Source organism: Triticum dicoccoides, chromosome 2B (assembly GCF_002162155.2).
Source record: "Triticum dicoccoides isolate Atlit2015 ecotype Zavitan chromosome 2B, WEW_v2.0, whole genome shotgun sequence".
NCBI classification, from domain to species: Eukaryota; Viridiplantae; Streptophyta; class Magnoliopsida; order Poales; family Poaceae; genus Triticum; species Triticum dicoccoides.
Window position 1 is genome coordinate 390,195,042 of NC_041383.1, and position 20,389 is coordinate 390,215,430.

A 20,389-nucleotide genomic window follows, 5' to 3' on the forward strand; every position below is an offset into this window, starting at 1 on the left:
AAACTTCTCAAGTCAGTTTTTGAATTTGTGAAATAAAGAGAGCATGCGCTCCAGAGAGCACAAATAATCATCGTCATGGAATTTTTCTCAGACTCAGAATTTAGTGGGAAGAGTTCACAACCGTTACTTATCTCTCAGTGGCAACAGTGAATAGGAAACTAAACTTATTTTAACAGTTTGTCAAACAGAGATTGAACTATTCATGTTAGCTCTGAACTACAGAAAAAAAGAGAATTTAAGAGAAGAAATGGTTGTCACCTCAAACTTGACAGAACCGTCGTCAAGCTTCTGTTTTACTTCCTTGTAAATTTCAGGCTCTGAATAAGATGAAAGCGAAAATTAATATGACAAACTAGTGAAGGGTGTATGGAAACAATGACTAGAATAGCTAAGAGCCCAAGACGATTTTAAATAATGATTCCCTGATTGAATATATTTATCATAAATACCACATGTATGTACTGCCACGTGTTCATGTTCCATTCTATAGAAGCATGTTACATTCTTAAGTTCAAAAATAGTAAAATTGCAGTAAATGGTAATAGGAAAACATTGGTGGGAAAGATGGTAAGTATGTTTTCTATAGGGATGGGGGTAGGTAATTTGACTGTACCAACAGCAATCGGCTCTGTTGAAGCAGAAACAGGTCGTCCCTCAACCCCATCCTCTCTCACAGGTGTGTAAATTGCAACAAGTCTATACCCTACATCATCAACATTTGCTTCATACATCCTTCCAGTTTCACCTGCACAAGAAGTCGAGCGCAGGTAAAGATCGTGTCAAAGTCTAGAAGAATAGTTGATTGGGTAAAAAAAATTAAATAGGTACAAAGTAACCATACCAGGTATGGAGATAAGATCAGGGCTTCCAACCATTGACCTAAGCCATTGAATCTTGCTCTTGCCTTCTTTGCCACCACTATAGGTACCCCGAACAGCATATAAGTTGGTGTGGAAACCTCTTCCTTCAATTTCCAGTTTTTCAATTTTTGGTATTCCTGTTAAAAAACAAATACCACTGATTATAGATATTACTGTAACTTTGCATGAGACTGAATACCAATTATCAACAATACAAGTGCAACTTGATCTTCATGTTTGGGTCAAATATTGCAATAGCCCTTAAAAGAACTATTATTTACTTTTAGCAGCCAAAAGAACTTCAATGGAGAGGGCAGAAGCACACATTGAACAAATAAGAACACATTGGATCTAAATATAAGCAGTAGAAAAGACCTGGCAAAATAGGGGAGGTCACAGCTGATACCGATTCACTGGATCGTCCAAATACATCAATAACAATGCATTCACATTTAAGGCATCGGCCTATATCCTCAAAGCGTACTGTGTATGAACGAGAACACTCGGTAGCCAAAGGTTCAAAAGACAGGTCCACTCCTGATCCATTTGAGGCGAACCTGCACAAAGATATACAGTACATGTTATACACATATTGACCAAAGTATATCCAAAGATATACATGTTACATCCCTTTTCTTACCATTGGTATTTTATTTCTTTCTTGTAGTTACCCCATATATGCTCTTGAGTCTCATTTCTTGGAATTTGCTGAACTACAGCAAGTGTTTCTCTCTCAACTTGATTTCCTTTGAATGAAAGGGTCTCGATTTTGAGTTGCTCTGCGACAGAAAGATTCAGTTACATAAAGATGAGAACATAGAAGCAATATATCAAATAGGTCGAGAGACGTATAGCTTACCTGGAAAGATTATATCAGATGGTTCAGAGAACTTTTCTTCGCCAATGACCCCATCTGAACAAACAGGGGTATACCTGCCAAGAATTGCAAACACATACTGCATATTAGACATCAGGAAAGATCACGCCCGGTAATTTTCAACCAAATTATCCATAATAGTTACTTTTTATTCGAATGGAAGTACATCAGATGTTTTGTCATTTATGTTAGAACGATGAAATATACAACAGAAGCAACATTCTGCAGACAAATCCTTTGGAACATGATTTTTGGGTGAATTACGGATCATAACATATTTGAGAAGAAAAACAGTAGAACGACTTAGTAAAAAAAAAAACATAACATGCCACGAAGGTTTCTTCACATGGACTATATTATCTAACCTAAGATGAGAATAAACAATTCCATCAAGTTATTCCAATAAAAAGTGTTAAGACAAAAATAGACTTAATTAAAATGATTTACCCAAACAACAGATGGCAGCTGTAATCTGCATCTGCCACTTCATATGTACTTGAAGTAGCGCCATCTATACAAATCCTGGTCCCATCACTAGATTCCCGGTACCACTTATGCAAGCTTGATCCCTCATATCCACCATAATAAATGCCTACTCCACTGTATAAGTCTGAACTTGTCTTCTTCAAGTTAACATCCAAAACAGATGGAAAAGCTGCAAATTTCATACAAGAGTAAGGATCTGCAGGAAGTAAATACTTAATACATAGCAACGTCAAGTAGGAACAGATCAAATGGCAACCTGCCATGACAGGGTTATCAGTGATAGCCATCAGTGGGTCGCCAGTCTTTCCATCACATCGTGTAGGAACCCAGCAAAGGATCAAGTAGAAGCCAACATCAACCAATGAAGGTTTGTACAATCTGTTAGACATTGCATTATTTCAAACAAAGAATTAGCTCTTAACATAAATCCTTCAAAAGTAAAAGGCTTGATGCAATCAGTAAAAGAACGTACAAGGTTTCTCCGACAACTTCTGAACATGATGCCACTAGCTCAGGTTCCAAGTTATCAAGCTTCTCTGTAGTTCGGAACCAAGTATATTTTCCAGTGCCTTCCTTGCCACCAAAATAGGCTTTTATAGGAGAAATTTCGTTGTCCTCAATGCACTCTGGTATAACAAGACTGACACCCTTGGGCTCCCCTGTGTCAATGGTAGATTAACAAACAGACAATGCTTTAGATTAAAATTAGTATAGAGTTTGGGCACGCTATGCTCAAAGCTGAATTCATATCTACTTCCTACAGGATCCAGATTATCACAAAGGACCATCCATGTAATGATTAATGAACAATGAAGCTACTAGGTATTTTCTTTCTGCACTGTAGGCTTCTCCACTGATGGAAACAGTAGAACATTTTGGAAGAAGCACTAACCAGGTAAGATAATATCCGAAGAAACGCTCTTAGGTGATCCTTGCACTCCATCTTCTCGTACAGGTGTAAATATAACCTCTATTCGGCAATCAACGTCAGCTAGAACAAGATCTAGACATTCTAAGAAGAGACAAACAATTGAACATTAATTCTGCTCCAACGGAGAAAAAACAGCAACTGTATCTGATAGCGCGCAAGCCTTAAAAAGAAACTTAATGTGCACTGACCATCGGCAATCAACTCGTCCTTGCTACCATCATCATGTAATCTGAACCATTGCTGGATGCAGTTTCCCTTAATACTAGAATGAGAAGAAAAAGAAGCAATCAAATCAATCGGCCAGTATATTTCATTAGGCATAACCTGGGCCATTGGCAGTGTAGCTTACCCTCCGGTATACTCAGCATGAGAGGTCAACCGGCCACCTTCAAGCATAGAGCCAGCTAGGTCAAGTGATCGACATGCCGGTGGTCCTGCAAACAAGTATATGAGGGGATTTTGGTCCATTTAGCTAGCCAGTGCTATTACATCAATGAATAGATTGGAGGAAATGTGTGTCCACATGCACATGTGTACAGAAGCAAACGCTAAAGAAAAGGGCTTATTTTCCCACGAGATAAAATTGTCAGCTCATGTACCAGGAATAATAGGACCGATTGCTTCTGTCGACACCAAAGAACCATGAACTCCGTCAATTCTAACAGGCTCGCATGAGACAGACACGTAGAAGCCAATATCATCACATTTCAAGCTGTATGATGAACTTGTTGCGCCATCAATTTCATTCCGGGTTCCATCAGAACTTGTCTACAGACAAAAGAAAGTTCGTTTTTAAGGATGCCACTGGTATTACCCAATCTGTTAGAAGTTACAATTCATCATTATGTAAAACAATAATGGTGTTTCAATAAGAACCTACCAGTACCCAACGGAATACCGGGTCCCCTTCTTCTCCTCCCCAGTATCTTCTATTGGCAACCACAGTTGTCCCTTCAATGGCCTCACCATTTAGTTCAAGAGAAAGTAGCTTCGGATTTCCTGTTAAAGGCGAAGTGAGATTTAATTAGTCAGTGCATTGGAAATCATTTTGTTTGACGAATTTTATTGGTTAGTAAACATCTAGGCTATGTCAAAACTACAGTCAGGAAAGATAACTCAGCCATAAAAAAGCAACCAACCCACAAAAGAGAATTAAGTGGCATACTGAAAGTATTCTACTCCTTTGTTTTTGACATATATACAATCTCGGCATCATGTCACGACGCAAAAGCATATTAGGCATCCGTAAAGAATCCTACTTCATTTACCCAGTCAGCTTCTTGCTTGGCACATAAAGTGATCTCCTATTTGAGAAATTGCTCAGGAGAAAGGGGAATGTGCACCTGGTGTAACTCTATCATTTCCCATGAAAACTCCTGGCTCACCAACAATACCGTCATTCCTGATAGGTATGCATTTGAAAGAGACAAACTTCCCAACATCTTCCTTTTTAATGTGATATTGTAGCAAACCAGACGCTTCTGAAAGTGGGCTGCCTTCATCATCCTCAGTCTGTCAAACTTTTTGTAAGTGGAGCAACAGTGTGGCATAAAGAAAGGTAGAACATAGCTAGTACCCAAGGAGTATATGCTAAATATATGCATTTCTAGAAGTCCAATATGCATGATGAGTGCTATTTACTGAGAATCAGTGTGAACTAAGTTACAAACAAGAAAGTATAACAATACCTCATGAAGATACCAGCTGTATAGACTATTTCCTTCATACCCCCCAATATACCCATATGATGCAGTCAACATTTGATCCTCTGAGAATTCACCAGTGACTGTCAAAAAGTTCAGACTGGGCGGCAATGCTGCAACAGAGGAGAAATATAACCAAGCTGTCAAATTTAGGAAACAAATGGCAACAGCACGAGAACAAAGAGGTAAACCACAAGATGCTCATATTTGCTCAAATAAAAACAAAAACTCAAAAGTGAATGATTTGGAACTTCATGACCTTACAAAAGTTTTGGATGAATATAATGCTCCCAGTATTCCAATAATAAACAGGAGAAATGCCAAAATCTACTGGCTAAGAAATTTCTGGAGATAGTCCAGTGGAACTGTAGAAGACTTCTAGCCACCCATTCAATAAATGAATTAGGTCATCTACCATTCATAAATTTAGTATTGAAGTGGGGGCAGATAATGAACTGGTAGCAAAACTACAAATGGCCACTGGTGAGAGTTGTGAACAGAATATTCATCCTTATCAAAAGTGTGAACACAAAATGGTATTTAGGGCAAAATAGTTGAGTTTGACAGAGCATGAACTTACTTTCCACAACATCACCTAATATAGCATAGGCTGGTGCACCCATTTCGCCATCAGGTCCCACAGGAGTAAACTTTGCAACAATATAACATCCAACAGCACCAAGAGGAATGCGGAATGTCTAGCATAAAATTCACAAAGAGAATGTAACTCACCATATCTCTATTAAAAACATGACTACGGGTTCAGTAATGCTGCAACACCGAGAGAAGTAGACAACAAAATTTAACATACCTTGGAGACTTTAGATGTACAAAGGGCTTCAAGCTCATGGTCATTCACAAATTCAGATGAAGATGCTTTGAACCACTGAACCCTGCTGGATGCTTCAGTTCCACCTGTGACGGTAGCAGTAACAGATACCTTGCTTCCTTCTCTTGCTTCACCAATAATCTTCAAATCGAAGACTTTCGGAGGAGCTAACCAAGCAAGGGAAGTAAAGCAAAGTGATCACAAAGCTAATAGCAACATTATTGTAAAGCACAGAAACATTAACACTTTAACTGCAAAATGGGCACAAACGTCATTAGTTGCTACCTTTCCTTACTGCCTCTGTTATGGCGAAAGCAACTTCACCCTCCTGACCTGGAAAGACACTAATATAATTTAGTATAACAAAATATCAATTCACACAAACAGTGGACAGTCGAACGGACCTTCAAGATTGATAGGAGTATATACAAATTTGAGGCACCAGCCCACATCCTCCTTGGTTAGTGTGTATTGTGTGCTATTCGACAGCACTAGAAGAAATCCACTGCACGAAATCAAGTAGTTGTTTCCATAAATAACATACTACATGAATTTCTACACATTGTGTGTGGTGCTAGACTAGTGCTCAACCAGAGCAACTAAAGATAAATCATTCTTTCATATTTCTTATTTAGTTTATAAGTTTACATTCAGTTGTGAAATATTGCTCTTAAAATGGTGGAAACTCCCAGTCCTAGGTGCCTAGAGGCCAACATCAGAAATGAAGATGTCGGCAGCAAGGGGCATCAAAATTACATTCTATTGGTACAACCACAGTCCAATAATGTTCGGTCTATTTAATCTGGCTATGTAAAGGCATCTACTGACCATTCAGACCAAAAGATCTGTTCAGACACAATGGGTGGTGTAAGTAGGATCTTCCTAGTGACAACATAAGAATGATACCTTAGACATCGTACATGACCATGTAAGATTTGGTTTTAGCAGTCCAGATTCTCAGAAGGCATACCAATTCCTGAATTGCTATTTCGTAAGAGACGAGATAAGCCTGGTCGGCTTATGTGGTTGCAAAGTTCAGTTGAACGGTTGAACCTAAGTAGTTAACCAAGGCATAGGACAAATCAAAATATTATTTTGCTTCAGAAGGATAAGGAAACATTTACAGAAGAAAACTTGTCGGGTGCTCCCAGGAGGAAAGTACAAACGCTCAACCAAAGACCTTTCCTTGGAATCTTATTAAGATCTACTATTTCTGTCCAAATTGAAAATAAAGTCTTGGTCGTTTTTGTTTGGCTACACATAAATTTCCTGGAACTGGTTGTCAAAAGCTAACTCCGCCTATGTTGTCTCAACATAACCGGTCCCAAGCCCGGGTAAAGGAGGAGGGTTGTGATAGGCTTGGCGAGCCAACGTAAAAACTCAGCCACTCTTATGGAGATGAAATTACCCAAAATCTAATCTGCACCAATTGAGGAGAAGCTTGTCCAACATCGTTTGAGATGGTTTGGGCATATTCAGCACAGGCCTCCAGAAGCTCCAGTGCATAGCGGACGGCTAAAGCGTGCGGAGAATGTCAAGAGAGGGCGGGGTCGACCGAATTTGACATGGGAGGAGTCCGTTAAGAGAGACCTGAAGGATTGGAGTATCGACAAAGAGCTAGCTATGGACAGGGGTGCGTGGAAGCTTGCTATCCATGTGCCAGAGCCATGAGTTGGTTGCGAGATCTTATGGGTTTCACCTCTAGCCTACCCCAACTTGTTTGGGACTAAAGGTTTTGTTGTTGTTGTTGTTGTTGGTTGTCAAAAGCTAAATTTGGTACTGGGCCCAAGACCGATGAAGCTGACAGGAATGGACCGGATGTAATGCTCCAAGAAGCGAGGACCGAGGGTAGGCTGGCCATCTCGCAGGTTGGGAAGGGATAGAAGGGACGGACTGGGATTAGAGTTGTACTAGTTCATACTCTCATTCATTCCATGATCAATACCAATACATGATTATTTATATAGATGGCTCTCTTAGCCCTGAGCAACTAATATTAACAGATGAAATCATATCTAATCTCTACAGAGGACAACCCTTTCATCCTTATGTTTAATTGGCTTAAGGCCCACACTACTTGATCTCTACTAGGAAGTGGGTCTGCGCTCATGACAATGGCATACAGGAAAAACCTCATTGCGTAAGCAGAATAAGTGGTCAAGACACAGATTGGTAATAGTTGTAACGAGTGCAATGCTTGGCTGTCATGAAAGATCTAAACCATATATACACAAAAGGTGATCTATACTTTATATTCAATATATACAATGATCCCACAAAAATGGCGCATACCCATTTTCCTTCTCTCTGAACCATTGGAATTTGCTAAGTCCCTCTTTGCCACCAAAGTATTTTCCGTTTCCTTTGATTGTGTTGTCTTCAACAGTATCTCCAACAACGTGTACATTGCTAACTGATGGTGTGCCTGAAATAATGTCATAGACGAACATTTAAGAATCAAGAGAGTAAGGGACAGGGGCAACCAAGAGGATTGCAGAGAAAAGTATTTACCAGCCTTTACAAAATCTGTCATTGTGCATTGTGGCTCCCCCTTAACGCCTTCTTCCGTAACAGGCGTGTACATAAATACCAAACTTGAATCAATATCATCTATAGTTAGCTGATATTCCATCCCTTCGGCTCCATCTATTACAGCATTGCCGTTCCATGTTCGCCTCAACCAACTAGACCCAAAAGAGATTTAACAAGTCAATGGCATTCCTTACTACCCCCTCCGATCCATATTACTTGTCTTAGATTTGTCTAGATACAGATGTATCTAACACAAAAATGTTAGATACATCTGTATCTAGACAAATTTAAGACAAGTAATATGGATAAGAGAGTATAAGAAAAATAGCAAGGGAAATAAAAGCATTTGATAAAATGTTCATTTAAGCAAATAAAGATGGTAGAAGTTAGTAGGGTAAAGAGGTAAACAAACCTTGCAACACCTTTCCCTGGTGTCCCACCACACCAAGCAATCTGAGGAACACCCTTGAGTACATTTCCTTCTACTAGTTCACCATTTACTGTTAGATTGATAACCTTTGGATATCCAGTCCCTGGTAAACAGAAACGGAATAAGAAAACCTTTGAACTATGTAGTGCTGTGCCACCATATACTCCCTCCGTCCGAAAATACTTGTCATCAAAATAGATAAAAATGGACGTATCTAAAACTAGAATATGTCTAGATACACCCCCTTTTTTTCATTTTGATGACAAGTATTTCCGGACGGAGGGAGTAGTAGAGTAGCACACTGTTTGACCACCCATAAGAGCATTGTGTTAATGGATAATACAGGGTACTCTTGTCTAGTATGCCAAAATAATGGCTGCTAAAGGCAATTATTTGTGCACAAGTACTAACAGAGGGAAAAACTATTTCTACTCTCACAAGAAAGAAAAAAGCTAGAAATCTTGCAGCAAGGCAAATAAAGCTTCGGAGGAGTTTTACTGAAGGGGCCCCATAATTAAGTACAAACATTTTATCTAACTTACTACATGCAAAATTGGCGCCAATTATAGAATTACTAGAAATCAGAATCAATTATTATTAATATTCAGTGAGTTGTTTGATATACCTGGAAAAACAGGTAAAGATACAGCAAAGATGGGCGCGAATTCAGCATCATTCAGTACTGGAGTGCATTCAACTTTCAAACATCTTCCAATATCCTCCCTCTTCGGCCAGTACACCTTAGATTTTACATATAGCAGGAGTTTAGAATTGGAAAAGGATGGTAGCATGGCAAAACTGGTAGAACTATAGAAAACTAGTAGAGACATGAAACTTGCAAAATACAATAGCAGAGAAAATAAGGTTGAAGTGGATGATAGATGAAAATGCAAATTGCGGAAGATAATATGTGCACTCTGGAGGCAAGGGTTTTAATCGAGCCATTAATTTGGTCCTAATTTTGTATGATGCAAGTTTGTGGTTAATATTTCTTATCCACCCGCATGTAATGGCGATCTATTCAGTACTTTTAGTTTTAGGTAATTTTAATGGACAAGGAGCAAAAGGACGGAAGTGCCTAACTGCTGGCGTCAATCATGTTTGACAATCTTGGTGTGCAGCCCTAATATAAAGGTTACTTTTGCATTCTTAAGGTCTATCAACCGGTGCTGGTTAATATTGAGCGAAGCGCTAGCTGAAACGGGTAGTTGGGATAAACAAAAACACCATGGATGACCGTACAAACTACAAAAAGGTCTGAAACGCCAGATCTTTACAACGCAAATAACTTTAGGAGGAGTATTTGTACCTCGCTTAATTCTTCAGGAATAGGCACAAAACCTGTCGGTGTCTTGCCACCTAGAAACCATTGGTATTTGAGGACTAGTTTACCTTCACTACTAAGATTTGTGAAGCTAAAATGGCAATGACAGGGGTCTTCTTCAAATGGATGGTCAACATAAGCTGTCTTCACTATGTAGTCCGAGGGCAATTTATTCTTCCATTGCTCAAGCAGGAAGGAGAATGTTGAATCTGTTCATGGAATTAAAACAAAAAAAATGTGCAATTAGGCTATCAAGGATACTAAAGAAGTCAAGAACCAGGTAACAAATATGTATCATATAGCTTTAGTTCATGAAGTCACATCAAGCCTTGGCATGCTGCCTATGTTTTATTCATGAGAACAAAGAAGACCTAAAAAACATGAAACCTAGTATTATTCACAAAAGTACCATGCATTAAAATTCAAATTCCCTTCTTCAAAAAGGAAAAAATGACATGCCTTGAGAAGCAACGCCAGGTTGACCACTCTGACACACAATCCTTTGGCATCATGCACTAGCATAAAGACGTGTGTCTAACCAAACACATGTCTTTAAGGAATACAGATTATACTAAAAGTCTAAAATGTAATCCTTCGAAAATGTGTTAACAACGACAAAAGAAGTCAACAAACAAAGTTTCTGTGCAGTAAAATCATACCAGCAGCAAGTTCAGGGGAGCAAAATTCCCAACCATCACGAATGCAAATAGCTGTATGAGCAGGATATTGCTTCACAACCTCAGCCTCGGTGGGATTCAGATCTGCATCAAATTCACACTTCAGAATATGAAAAATCTTAGTGTAATTAGAAAATATTCAGGTCACACCAAACATCTATACTTATCCAACACAAACAATGCAGCACTACACATGATTGATCAATTTATCAACAGAAGATCACAGCAGTCATGTCCCTACTATGCATGCCAACAAAGAATTGACACTGAGCTACCTCAACTCTCAGCATAAAAAGAAAACTATTCGTATGGCGACATTTTCAAGGAAAAGAAAATGGAAAGTGGTTTGTCTGGAAATATCTCAAGTAACATCATCACCTGCTTTTTCATGCAGAGTAACGATAACCCAATTGAATGAGATTTTACCACAGCAATAAGCTTAAGATCAGACATCAAGACAGCTATTTCTTATTAGACTGGCCAATCAAAATTAGTAACTACGCAAGACAGTGAAAAGCATGTTTGGGCATACCTCGGTCGTTGAATTTTTTCAAAGTAGGGCCTACAAGCAAAATCAAAGCAGCTTCCAAGTGAGGCATCTCAAGAAGTGGATTCTCCTCCACACGTAAACTCTGAAGGCAATTTGAGTTTAATATAGCACATGTGAGCCAACTATGCTAAATCTTCATGCAACAATACTCTTGAGCAATTTCATATATTTGAATAATTCTTATACATAAAATTCAGGTTCCAAGTGTTCGTGCGAACATCATATCATCATCAAGAGTGAAGTGAATTGCTCCATTGTCGCATATAAGGTTCAACAACATCAAGTTAAAGGCTACCATCTAAGTTACGGAGATACATGCTGATATAACCTAGCTTGATAAGAAAATAAGCAATGTAAATTACTTATAACTAAAACTGAGGAAAAACTACCTCCAGAGAAGGTAAATGTGGAAATCCCCTCAAAGTTGATATTCTATTTCTGCTGGCTGCTAACACCTATACAAAAACAAAGTCAGGTCTAACTAGCTTATTTAATTATGTTCAAGTCAGACAAAATCAGCAAACTCACTTGAAGTCGAGGCTGGCTGGCCATACAGAGTGACTTCAACCTATTTTGAGCGACAGAAAGGAACTGGTGCAGCAAGAGAAATACGAGGCTGAGATTTAGCTTTGTCAAAATAAGTAAATGATCGACTGTTAACTGCTAAGACTAAGTTGACAACATTACCATACCTCCAAGTTAGGAAATTCGGGAAGGCTGGCAAGTGAAGTTATTTGATTTCCAGCAAGATAAAGTTGCTACATAGTTCAGTATAAATAAAATTAGTGCACATGAGCCTTCTATGTGTTCAGTGAATATGACTGGGGAAGCACAAACCTGGAGGACTTTGCAATTCTCAAGAGGCTCAAACCCAGGGAGCTTAAAGTCATTAAAGCTCAAATCAAGAACCTGGAAATATTATGAAACACATAGCACAGCAAAACCAGAATCAACAAAAATATTGCACATGAAGATGAAGGATGGTCAATAAAAAGGGAATGAGGGGATACCTTTACGCCGTTGAGTATCTCAATGCCCTCCAAACTTGATAACAGATTGTCCCGTAGATACACAAACTAGAAACAAGAAATATAATTAGCAGTCATTTTATCCATGACATTGCATAAGCAATGCTGGTTGTATATATCTTTGCACACTTGCTAAGTTTAGCAACTACCATACAAATTAACAAGATTGTTTCTCTCTAGTTATTCAAAAGCACAAAAAGCTGCGAGTTTTACATGCTGGAAAACAGAAAATGAGAGGCTGAATGCACTTTACCTCAAGTTTAGGTGTTAATCTCAACTGTTTCAGACTACGAACCCTGTGACCTCTTGAATCCAGTCTCTGTAGCAGCAGAAAATATGTTGGATGGAAGAAAACAACCACATGATGCAATCATCTTGGTTATTGATAAACAAGCAGAAAAGCAACACTAACCACTTCATCGCTAGCCTTCAGATCCACCTGTGGCAGCATCATAAACCGTGAGTCACGACTATCAGCAGTCGAACTCTTCCTCCGGCTCAACACAGAAGAACCCTTGTCCCCCGATGACGTCCGAGAACCCAATTTCTTTGTGACACTGCTTGTCACTGAAGAGGACCGTGGTGAGTGCAGAGAAGCATTTGATGCCATTCTCCTGGAACTGGCAGTCGTGCTGCTGCCATTGGAGCTCTCTGTCAAGGATGGGACCTTGTTCAGTGTTGAAGTTGGCGATGCCTTAACAGAAGGCTTCTTCACCGAATCTACCTTGGTCCTCTCAGACACCAAAGATGTTCTCTTCTCCAGTGAAGGTCTGGAACTAACAGTGGGGACTGACACCGGTTTACTCCTCTTGGCCGCATCCGACAGCGAAGGACTAACCTTCTTAGCAACAACTGAGCTCCCATTCTCCTGTTGCTTCCCGGCAGTTCCGGTGCTGCTTCTTCTCTGCACCGAACCAGCGGTCACGGTAGAGGTAGGCTTCATCAACGAAGACCGGGACACATTCAACTGTGCCGAGGTAACATCAGCCCGCTTCTTGACCGACGAAGACGCAATCCTGGCAGTGGGTGCAGATGGTCGAGGTTTCACCGGTTTAGCATCTGCCGGCTTTGGTGCCTCCGGTGGAGCTTCCATTCCCGACGAGCAGGATAAAGGCCTCAACCGGGTTCACCTCCAATGCGTTAATAGTCAGTCAAGCCAACAACCTCTTGGCAACTGAACACATGAGTGAGCTGGATTGCAAAGAGACAGGCAAACACCCAATTAGTGTGACAGGGATGAAAGGGTCAGCAAATTGCTTAACAATTCAATACAAAAAACGCAGATTCCCTTGGCATGGAGCCTGTACGCCAGTTCAGAAATTGAAATAGTGGCCGAATTCGTCAACGCCTCAACGGAAATGACCAAGGGTGTGACGCGAGCTAGTACCAATCAGACGGAAAAATCGTGCAATCACGACGTCGTACCAAAATATGCGAAACTTTTAAAGCTCATTTCTCGAAAAAGAAAACTTTTAAAGGTCAGGAAGAAACGTGTAGCAGCAGTAAGTTTGAGGCCGGAATTCAAAACAGAAACAAAATTTCGTCCGAGATGGCGAAACACCAAAAGTGGTAAAAAAAAGGCTCAAACAACGCCGCCAAAACGCTCCTAGAACCCTAGCGAGCAGTAGTGAATGCGCATAAACCTCCAGCACTGGTTCGGCGAGAAGGCGACCGAAACGCCCGCCGGAAATCACCGCCGGCGAGCCCCCAGGCCAAATACTTGGATAAATAACCAGGCCCTAGACTCTCAAACCACCAGTCACTCAGAACTGCGGCTCGAAAGTTAAAAACTCAATCCGAAAGAAAAAACATCAGGAATTTCCAGGGGAAAAAGACCGAGCAGCGGGCAGGCAAGGGGTCAGTCCCTCTCAGCTCACCTCCCCTGTCGTAGCCGGAGCCGAGCCCAGCCGCCGGCCCTGCCTCCCCTTCGGGCTTCGGCCAATGCCGCCAGGAGCGTGCGAGGTGGTAGGCGGCGGGAGACGAAGAAGAGAAGAGGAGTGGAAGAGCGGAGGCATACAATAGACAGCAGCAGCCGGGGAAGAGTATCCGAGGGGGTCAAGCGAACCAAAGCGAGCCGGTCCATATAATTATCGACAGTTTCCGGGGGCCGGATGCATAAACTCGAAAAATAAAAGGTTGCCGGGCTGGGTTTGGTCCCGGTCCCGCTCTCCGCGCTTTGGTCTGGGCCCCGCCCGGGCGCTTCGAAAATTGTTCAGCTTTTTTCGCTTTGAGCCTCGGGCTCCTGAGAATTAGACGTCAAGGGATGGGGGTGCTTACCTGTAAAATCCCGCCGACGCCGGCGTAGGGGTTCTGTCGCGGGGCCCAGCCGGCCGCTGGCACTTCGGAGCGGCGTTGAGTTTCGTGAGAGTAGTCTCCAACTAGCGGCCGGTTCGGAGTCTCGCCACTCCGCACGACCCCGAGCTTCAGATGAAAACACGGAGTGGATAAAGAGATGCTCCGCAGATTCACGTATTTTTTGGAGCGGTCGATTTTCGAACATGCCCTATGTTAAGGCCAACTCCAGCGCAGAAAACACGGAGTGAAGAAAGTGATGTTCTGCAGATTCACGTATTTCTTGGAGCGGTCGATTGACGAACATGCCCTAGGTTAAGTCAACTCCAGCGCGCGACCTCAAACGGACGTCCGTTTTGGCCTGTTTTTGTCCGTTTGAGGCGGCAATGGGGCGGCCCATGTCCTTTGGGTCGCTTGGGTTGTCGGTGCGCCCAACGGGTGGCCGCACCCCAAATCATGTTCGGGATGGATGTGATTAAAAAAAATGCAAAAACCTAAAATAAAATGCGGAAAAATATATAACAAACGCAAACATAAAAACATAAACTTAATTAGGGGGTTTACGACCACAAAACGGCCCAGTTCCACGATTCACATTGCCATAATTAACATAAAAAACTGAGAGAGAAAACGCCCCTCGCGCACTTCTGCCGTGCCCGTCGCCGTCTTCAGCGGCCGTCGTTGTCGTCGTCATCGCTGACGAGGTCGACGTAGTCCGGCGGCGTCCAGAGATGGGACGGCGGTGCGTGGTAGACGGAGACGCGCTGGGAGGTCAGAGGTGCCTGCATCACCTCCTCCCGTGGCGAGGCCTCCCGCTCCGGTGACCGCGGCGGCGTGGGGCACCAGTTCACGTCCCCCACGGTGTCGGCCATCTCCGAAGCCGTGCACGACCAGCTCCATTGCTGGCCCACCAGGCCCGGATGGAACGCGGCCACCGGCTCCTCCTCCATCACGCCTCCGCCTTCACCATCTCCAGCTCGGGGATGCGACGTCGCCGGCCGCAGAGAGGGCCATCATCTCCTCGAGGCCCTCCCATTGGCGCTCATCGTGCGTGCGCATGGAGTCCTCCATGACACGCTGCATGAGCCGAGCCTCCTCCTCCACTGTCATGCGAGGTGGTGGTGGTGGAGACGGAGACGGCGACGGTGAAGGCGACAGCGACGGCGTGGGCATGAGGCCGCGCACCCGTGTGCGCCCGCGCACCTGGGGAGCACGCGCTGCACGGCGCTCACGTGGCCGCCGCGGCCCCGAGGAGGTGCCGGCGAAAAACGAGGCGCGCCTCATGTCGTGCCCGTCCTGGAACCAAGTGTCCCAGAGGGTGGAGTCTGGGGCGTACCTGGCGTCGTAGTACAGGTCGTCGGGGAGGAGGCGGCGGCGGTGATCAACCTCCTCGCAGCGCGCACGGCCGCTCACAGGCACCGGCGGGATCGACACCCGATCCGCGGACAAGTGCCAGTTATTGGACAGGTGCACGTCGCTCCAGGGGAGCGGCGTCCTCATCTGCCAATAACGGCGACACACATCCGCGGTGATGTACTGCCGGTCGCGCTCGTCGCCGGCCGTAGGGCCGACGGTGAATGGGGTAGGCGCGGGGGTCCGACGCGGTGGCGGTGATGCAGACTCCTCCTTCACGGAGCCGCGGCGGCGACCTGACGACGAGCTAGCCTCATGGTCGTGCTTGCCCTTGTGGCCGTGGTTCCAGAAGCCCATGGCTGCGAGGTGGCCGGCCGGCGAGATCGGGGACGGGGAGAGGCTAGGGTTTGGGGTGTTGGTTTCGAGGAGGCAGCAAGGGCTCGAGTGGGGGGTAGATGACGGTCGGTCCAGGCTTCCCCATTTAAGAAGGAAATCGACCGTTCGCTAGGCGGATGACAGGTGGGGCCGACCGCGCGTGCGCATTTATGTCGGGCGGTGGGAGGTAGGTGGCCGCCTGCCACGCGGCCTCGACGCGGACGAACGAGGCATTCGTTTGCCCTCCACCGCGACCCAAATCGCGCGCATGTTTGCGCTCGAAATGGGTCGGCCCGGACACAAAATGGACCAGATGGGTCCAAGCCGTCGCGCGCTGGGCCGTCTGATTTGTTCGTTTTACTCCAAACGGACAGTATGGGGTAGCACGCTGGAGTTGGGCATATCCCAACTTGTTCAGACGCAGTTTGTCATGCAAAGTCATTTTGTATTGGTGTGTGGAACAATTCAGACTCTGTTCTTTCACAAACCGAAAACAAATTAGAGACGCTCTACAGGAGTCCGGGACGCCATGGCCCACCAAAACCTCATCTCGACTCATGTCTTCATCCTTCCTTTTTCTCTGTGACAGCTTACTCCCTGGCTCACAGTGACACTCTATCACACTGATCGCCCGCCAAACCCTTTACGGATCTCCGCGACCTCCACCGCTACACCCAATCACCATGCCACTTGTCCTTCGCCGTCGGTCCACACCTCTTGTTCATCCGCCGCGCAGGTACTATCAGCCCCGTAGGGGGTCAAACCACGCCCCACAAGTGTTTGGTGGTCATGCTAATTTATTGTCTCTTCTTCGAAGCAATGAATTCAGACATGGGCTACGTATACGAGCACTACGTTGAGTCGTCCGATAAGGTGGACTATGCGGATGAAACGGTGATGATGCAGGCAGTCTTTGCAAACGCAGAGCATGCGGAAGAGCATGTTCTCAATTTCAAGGGATCGATCAAGTGTCATCGAGAGTGCTGAATAGGATCAAGCCATGGGGGCATTTGACGTTGATGGAAACTACTTTACACCTGATTCTTGATACGTCACAAACGTATTTATATTTTTATTATTATTTCATGCTATTGTATTATTGCTTTTGAATACCTTTTATACCAGTTTTTATTATTTTTCTGAACTAACCATTAATTTAGTGCCGAGAGTCGGTTATTGTTTTATACAGGTTTTTGATTTTTCACAAAATCAATATCTGTGAGGGTCAAAATGCCATCGGGATTTAATACGATTTTTTTCTCCACAAGAAAAGTTCGGAAAGCACCGAAGCTAGACGAGAGGCCCCATAGGGGCCCCACGCGGGTAGGGGTGCGGCCAAGGGTTGACCCGCACCCCTAGGCTGCATGGCCCCCCTGTGAACATCTTAGCTCCATTCTTTCGCCTATAAATCTCATAATTAGCGAAACCCTCGGTACCAATTTTTTTCCGCCCACAAGTTCTTGTTCCGAGGAGATCCAATCTGAAAGCATGTTCCAACACTCTGTCGGAGGGGGAATCCATTGTCAGAGGCTTCTTCATCAACCTTATTCCCTCCATGATCATGTGTGACTAGTTCCTTTAGGACCTTACGTCCATAGTTGTAGCTAGATGTCATATTCTCTCTCTTGTTCTTCAATACCACATTATCGTGAGCCGCCTCACATGATCGTGATCAAACTAATGTAATTGGTAGTGTGTTTGTTAGGATATGATGAATTGTCACTTTATGATCAGACTGATCATTGAAATCAATTGAAACTTTTGAGTTTTTTTGTTGTATAATTGAATAGCTTTGTATGTTCTCTGACCCATTTGTCTTCTTTGGCCAAGTTTGATGAGTAGTTTATTCATAGGGAGTTGTGCATTGTTGTGGGTTCTAACCTTGCGGTGCCCCAATAACATAAAGGGAAAAGACATGTATTGTATTGTTGCCACTAAGAATAAGATGATGGTTTCTTGCCATATTGCTAGATATTTTACTATCTAAATTTATGTCATCTTGCTTATTGCAATGATCTATTTATCATGAACTTAATACTTCGAGATGCATTCTGGATAGCGGTCTTGGGGTGGAGTATTAGTAGTAGATGCAGTTGCATGACGATCTACATATCACAGACATAATGCTTATATGAGATTATAAGATGAATTGTCATGGTCATAAATATTAATATTGCAATTAAATTGACTAACTCTAATTTGTTCACCACCCTACACAATTATGCTTATGAGAGATGCCACTAGTGAACCTATGCCCCCTGGGTTTATTCTCCATTACTGGAATCTTCATCAAAATTACTATTATTTGTTGTACCATTTTATTTACCTATCAATTTGTACCATACTGCGCAACTTAATCTTATAACTGACAAGACAAGAAGCTTGACAACCATCTTAACGTGTTGGGGGCAAGTTTGTGATATGTTTTGTGTGCAGGTACCAGTGGTTTGTTTGCTGAAAGAACTCCTTCTAGTTCAATAAACCTTCTTTCTCTATTTAGGAAAATACCTATTGCTAGGTTACTTCACACGGGTTTACCCAACCACTCTTACGAGAGAGCAAGCAAGATTTTTGGCACCATTTTCGGGGAGTTTCCTGTCAAACAAACAGGTTCTTCATACTACCACATTACATTCTTGTTATCTATCTTGCTTAGCTACTTTTTTTCTTGTTTGCTTGCATCTTTGCTTGCCCAGAAAATTTCTAAAAAGGCCATAAAAATCGTAGTTGCTACTTTTGTTCTAGTTTGTAATCATGTCTAGTTCTTCACTTGTTTTTATCACACCTGAGCTAGAAGTGCTTAATTTCAAACAAAGAGGTGGAGAAAGTTTAAAAGATTATTGGTATAGAATACATGACGCTCAAAATAGGTCTACTCATAAGCAATCTACCACAATACTTCTTAGGAATTTTTATGTTGGCATTACTACTTGGTATAGATTCGTTCTAGATACAATAACAAGAGGAAATTTCTTGGGTAGTCACACCCTAGATGCTTTTTATGCTATGGAAAATCTAGATGGAGCCCCACAAATAAAGGTCAATAAAACAGAAATAACGTTGGAGCATCTTATGCGGGGATTGGACATGAGAAAAAAATAATATGCCAAGTATTTAAAAGTTAGAGGAAAATTAATAATAAGATGCATAACCACTTCAATAAGTTAGGGTCTTCGATAGAGGAAGCATTAAAAATGATGAATGAATTAGCTAAGGAAACCCGTACCGTTAGAGTAGAACAATATCCCACTAGAGTAGACAAAGATAAAATTGTTTTGAGTTGTCCAGATTGCCTAACAAACAAGGATAATTCAAGAGAGAAAGGCAGAGCCAAAAGGGTTTTAGGTGCTCAATCTCTGTCTGCAAGCCTTGATGAGTAGGAGCGCAAGTTGGACACGGATATGAGCAACAGATCTTGGCAAAGAGGTAATGGAAGAAAAGGTGGTCTCTAGTCTCTAAATCATGTTTGTGACATAACACACAAGAATAGTCCTCAATGAAGAAACTTTTGCGCTGCAAAAGTGTTGGGAACGTAGCATGCAATTTCAAAAAAATTCCTACGATCACGCAAGATCTATCTAGGAGATGCATAGCAACGAGAGGGGGAGAGTGTATCCATGTACCCTCGTAGACCAAAAGCGGAAGCGTTAGGTTAACGCGGTTGATGTAGTCGAAAGTCTTCACGATCCAATCGATCCAAGTACCAAAGTACGACACCTCCGTGTTCAGCACACGTTCAGCTCGATGACGTCCTTCAAACTCTTGATCCAGTAGATGGTCGAGGGAGAGTTCCGTCAGCACGACGGCATGGTGACGGTGTTGGTGATGTGATCCGTGCAGGGCTTGGCCTAAGCACTACGACGCTATGATCGGAGGAGTAAACTGTGGAGGGGGGCACCGCACACTGCTAAGAGAACAATTGATGTGTCTTCGGGGTGCCCCCTGCCCACGTATATAAAGGAGGGGGGAGAGAGGCCGATGGCCAGGAGGGGCGCGCCATGGGGGGTCCTACTTGGACTCCTAGTCCAAGTAGGATTCGGCCCCGTTTTTTCCTTTTTCCACCGGAGGGAATAGGAAGGAGAGGGGGAGGGAAAGGGAAGGGGGCGCCACCCCCTCCTCCTTGTCCTATTCGGACTCCCTAG

The 20,389-nt window shown here is 43.2% G+C and overlaps 1 protein-coding gene across 2 annotated transcripts in view; it reads right to left on the reverse strand.

Annotated features, from left to right (window-relative positions):
* Nucleotides 1-14,257, reverse strand: part of LOC119363820 (187-kDa microtubule-associated protein AIR9-like) — a 15,938-nt gene extending 1,681 nt beyond the window's left edge. The window contains exons 1-35 of one of the 2 annotated variants that reach the window (XM_037629186.1): nt 14,105-14,257; nt 12,640-13,418; nt 12,481-12,546; nt 12,210-12,275; nt 12,037-12,108; nt 11,892-11,957; nt 11,728-11,790; nt 11,589-11,654; nt 11,182-11,281; nt 10,632-10,733; nt 9,958-10,181; nt 9,274-9,388; nt 8,631-8,751; nt 8,198-8,370; nt 7,979-8,111; nt 6,091-6,191; nt 5,972-6,019; nt 5,669-5,853; nt 5,438-5,555; nt 4,843-4,970; nt 4,498-4,666; nt 4,035-4,153; nt 3,754-3,922; nt 3,504-3,588; nt 3,343-3,416; nt 3,116-3,235; nt 2,696-2,882; nt 2,480-2,601; nt 2,185-2,392; nt 1,720-1,793; nt 1,501-1,639; nt 1,236-1,417; nt 842-997; nt 614-745; nt 259-317 (exon numbers count right to left, since the gene is read on the reverse strand). In XM_037629186.1, coding sequence (XP_037485083.1) covers nt 259-317; nt 614-745; nt 842-997; nt 1,236-1,417; nt 1,501-1,639; nt 1,720-1,793; nt 2,185-2,392; nt 2,480-2,601; nt 2,696-2,882; nt 3,116-3,235; nt 3,343-3,416; nt 3,504-3,588; nt 3,754-3,922; nt 4,035-4,153; nt 4,498-4,666; nt 4,843-4,970; nt 5,438-5,555; nt 5,669-5,853; nt 5,972-6,019; nt 6,091-6,191; nt 7,979-8,111; nt 8,198-8,370; nt 8,631-8,751; nt 9,274-9,388; nt 9,958-10,181; nt 10,632-10,733; nt 11,182-11,281; nt 11,589-11,654; nt 11,728-11,790; nt 11,892-11,957; nt 12,037-12,108; nt 12,210-12,275; nt 12,481-12,546; nt 12,640-13,320 — 4,623 coding nt within the window. In that variant the 5' untranslated portion in view covers nt 13,321-13,418; nt 14,105-14,257. Of the gene's footprint in view, nt 1-258; nt 318-613; nt 746-841; nt 998-1,235; nt 1,418-1,500; nt 1,640-1,719; nt 1,794-2,184; nt 2,602-2,695; nt 2,883-3,115; nt 3,236-3,342; nt 3,417-3,503; nt 3,589-3,753; nt 3,923-4,034; nt 4,154-4,497; nt 4,667-4,842; nt 4,971-5,437; nt 5,556-5,668; nt 5,854-5,971; nt 6,020-6,090; nt 6,192-7,978; nt 8,112-8,197; nt 8,371-8,630; nt 8,752-9,273; nt 9,389-9,957; nt 10,182-10,631; nt 10,734-11,181; nt 11,282-11,588; nt 11,655-11,727; nt 11,791-11,891; nt 11,958-12,036; nt 12,109-12,209; nt 12,276-12,480; nt 12,547-12,639; nt 13,419-14,104 lie in introns of both variants that reach the window. The other variant, XM_037629185.1, reaches the window with a different exon arrangement.
* Nucleotides 14,258-20,389: the final 6,132 nt, after the last annotated feature.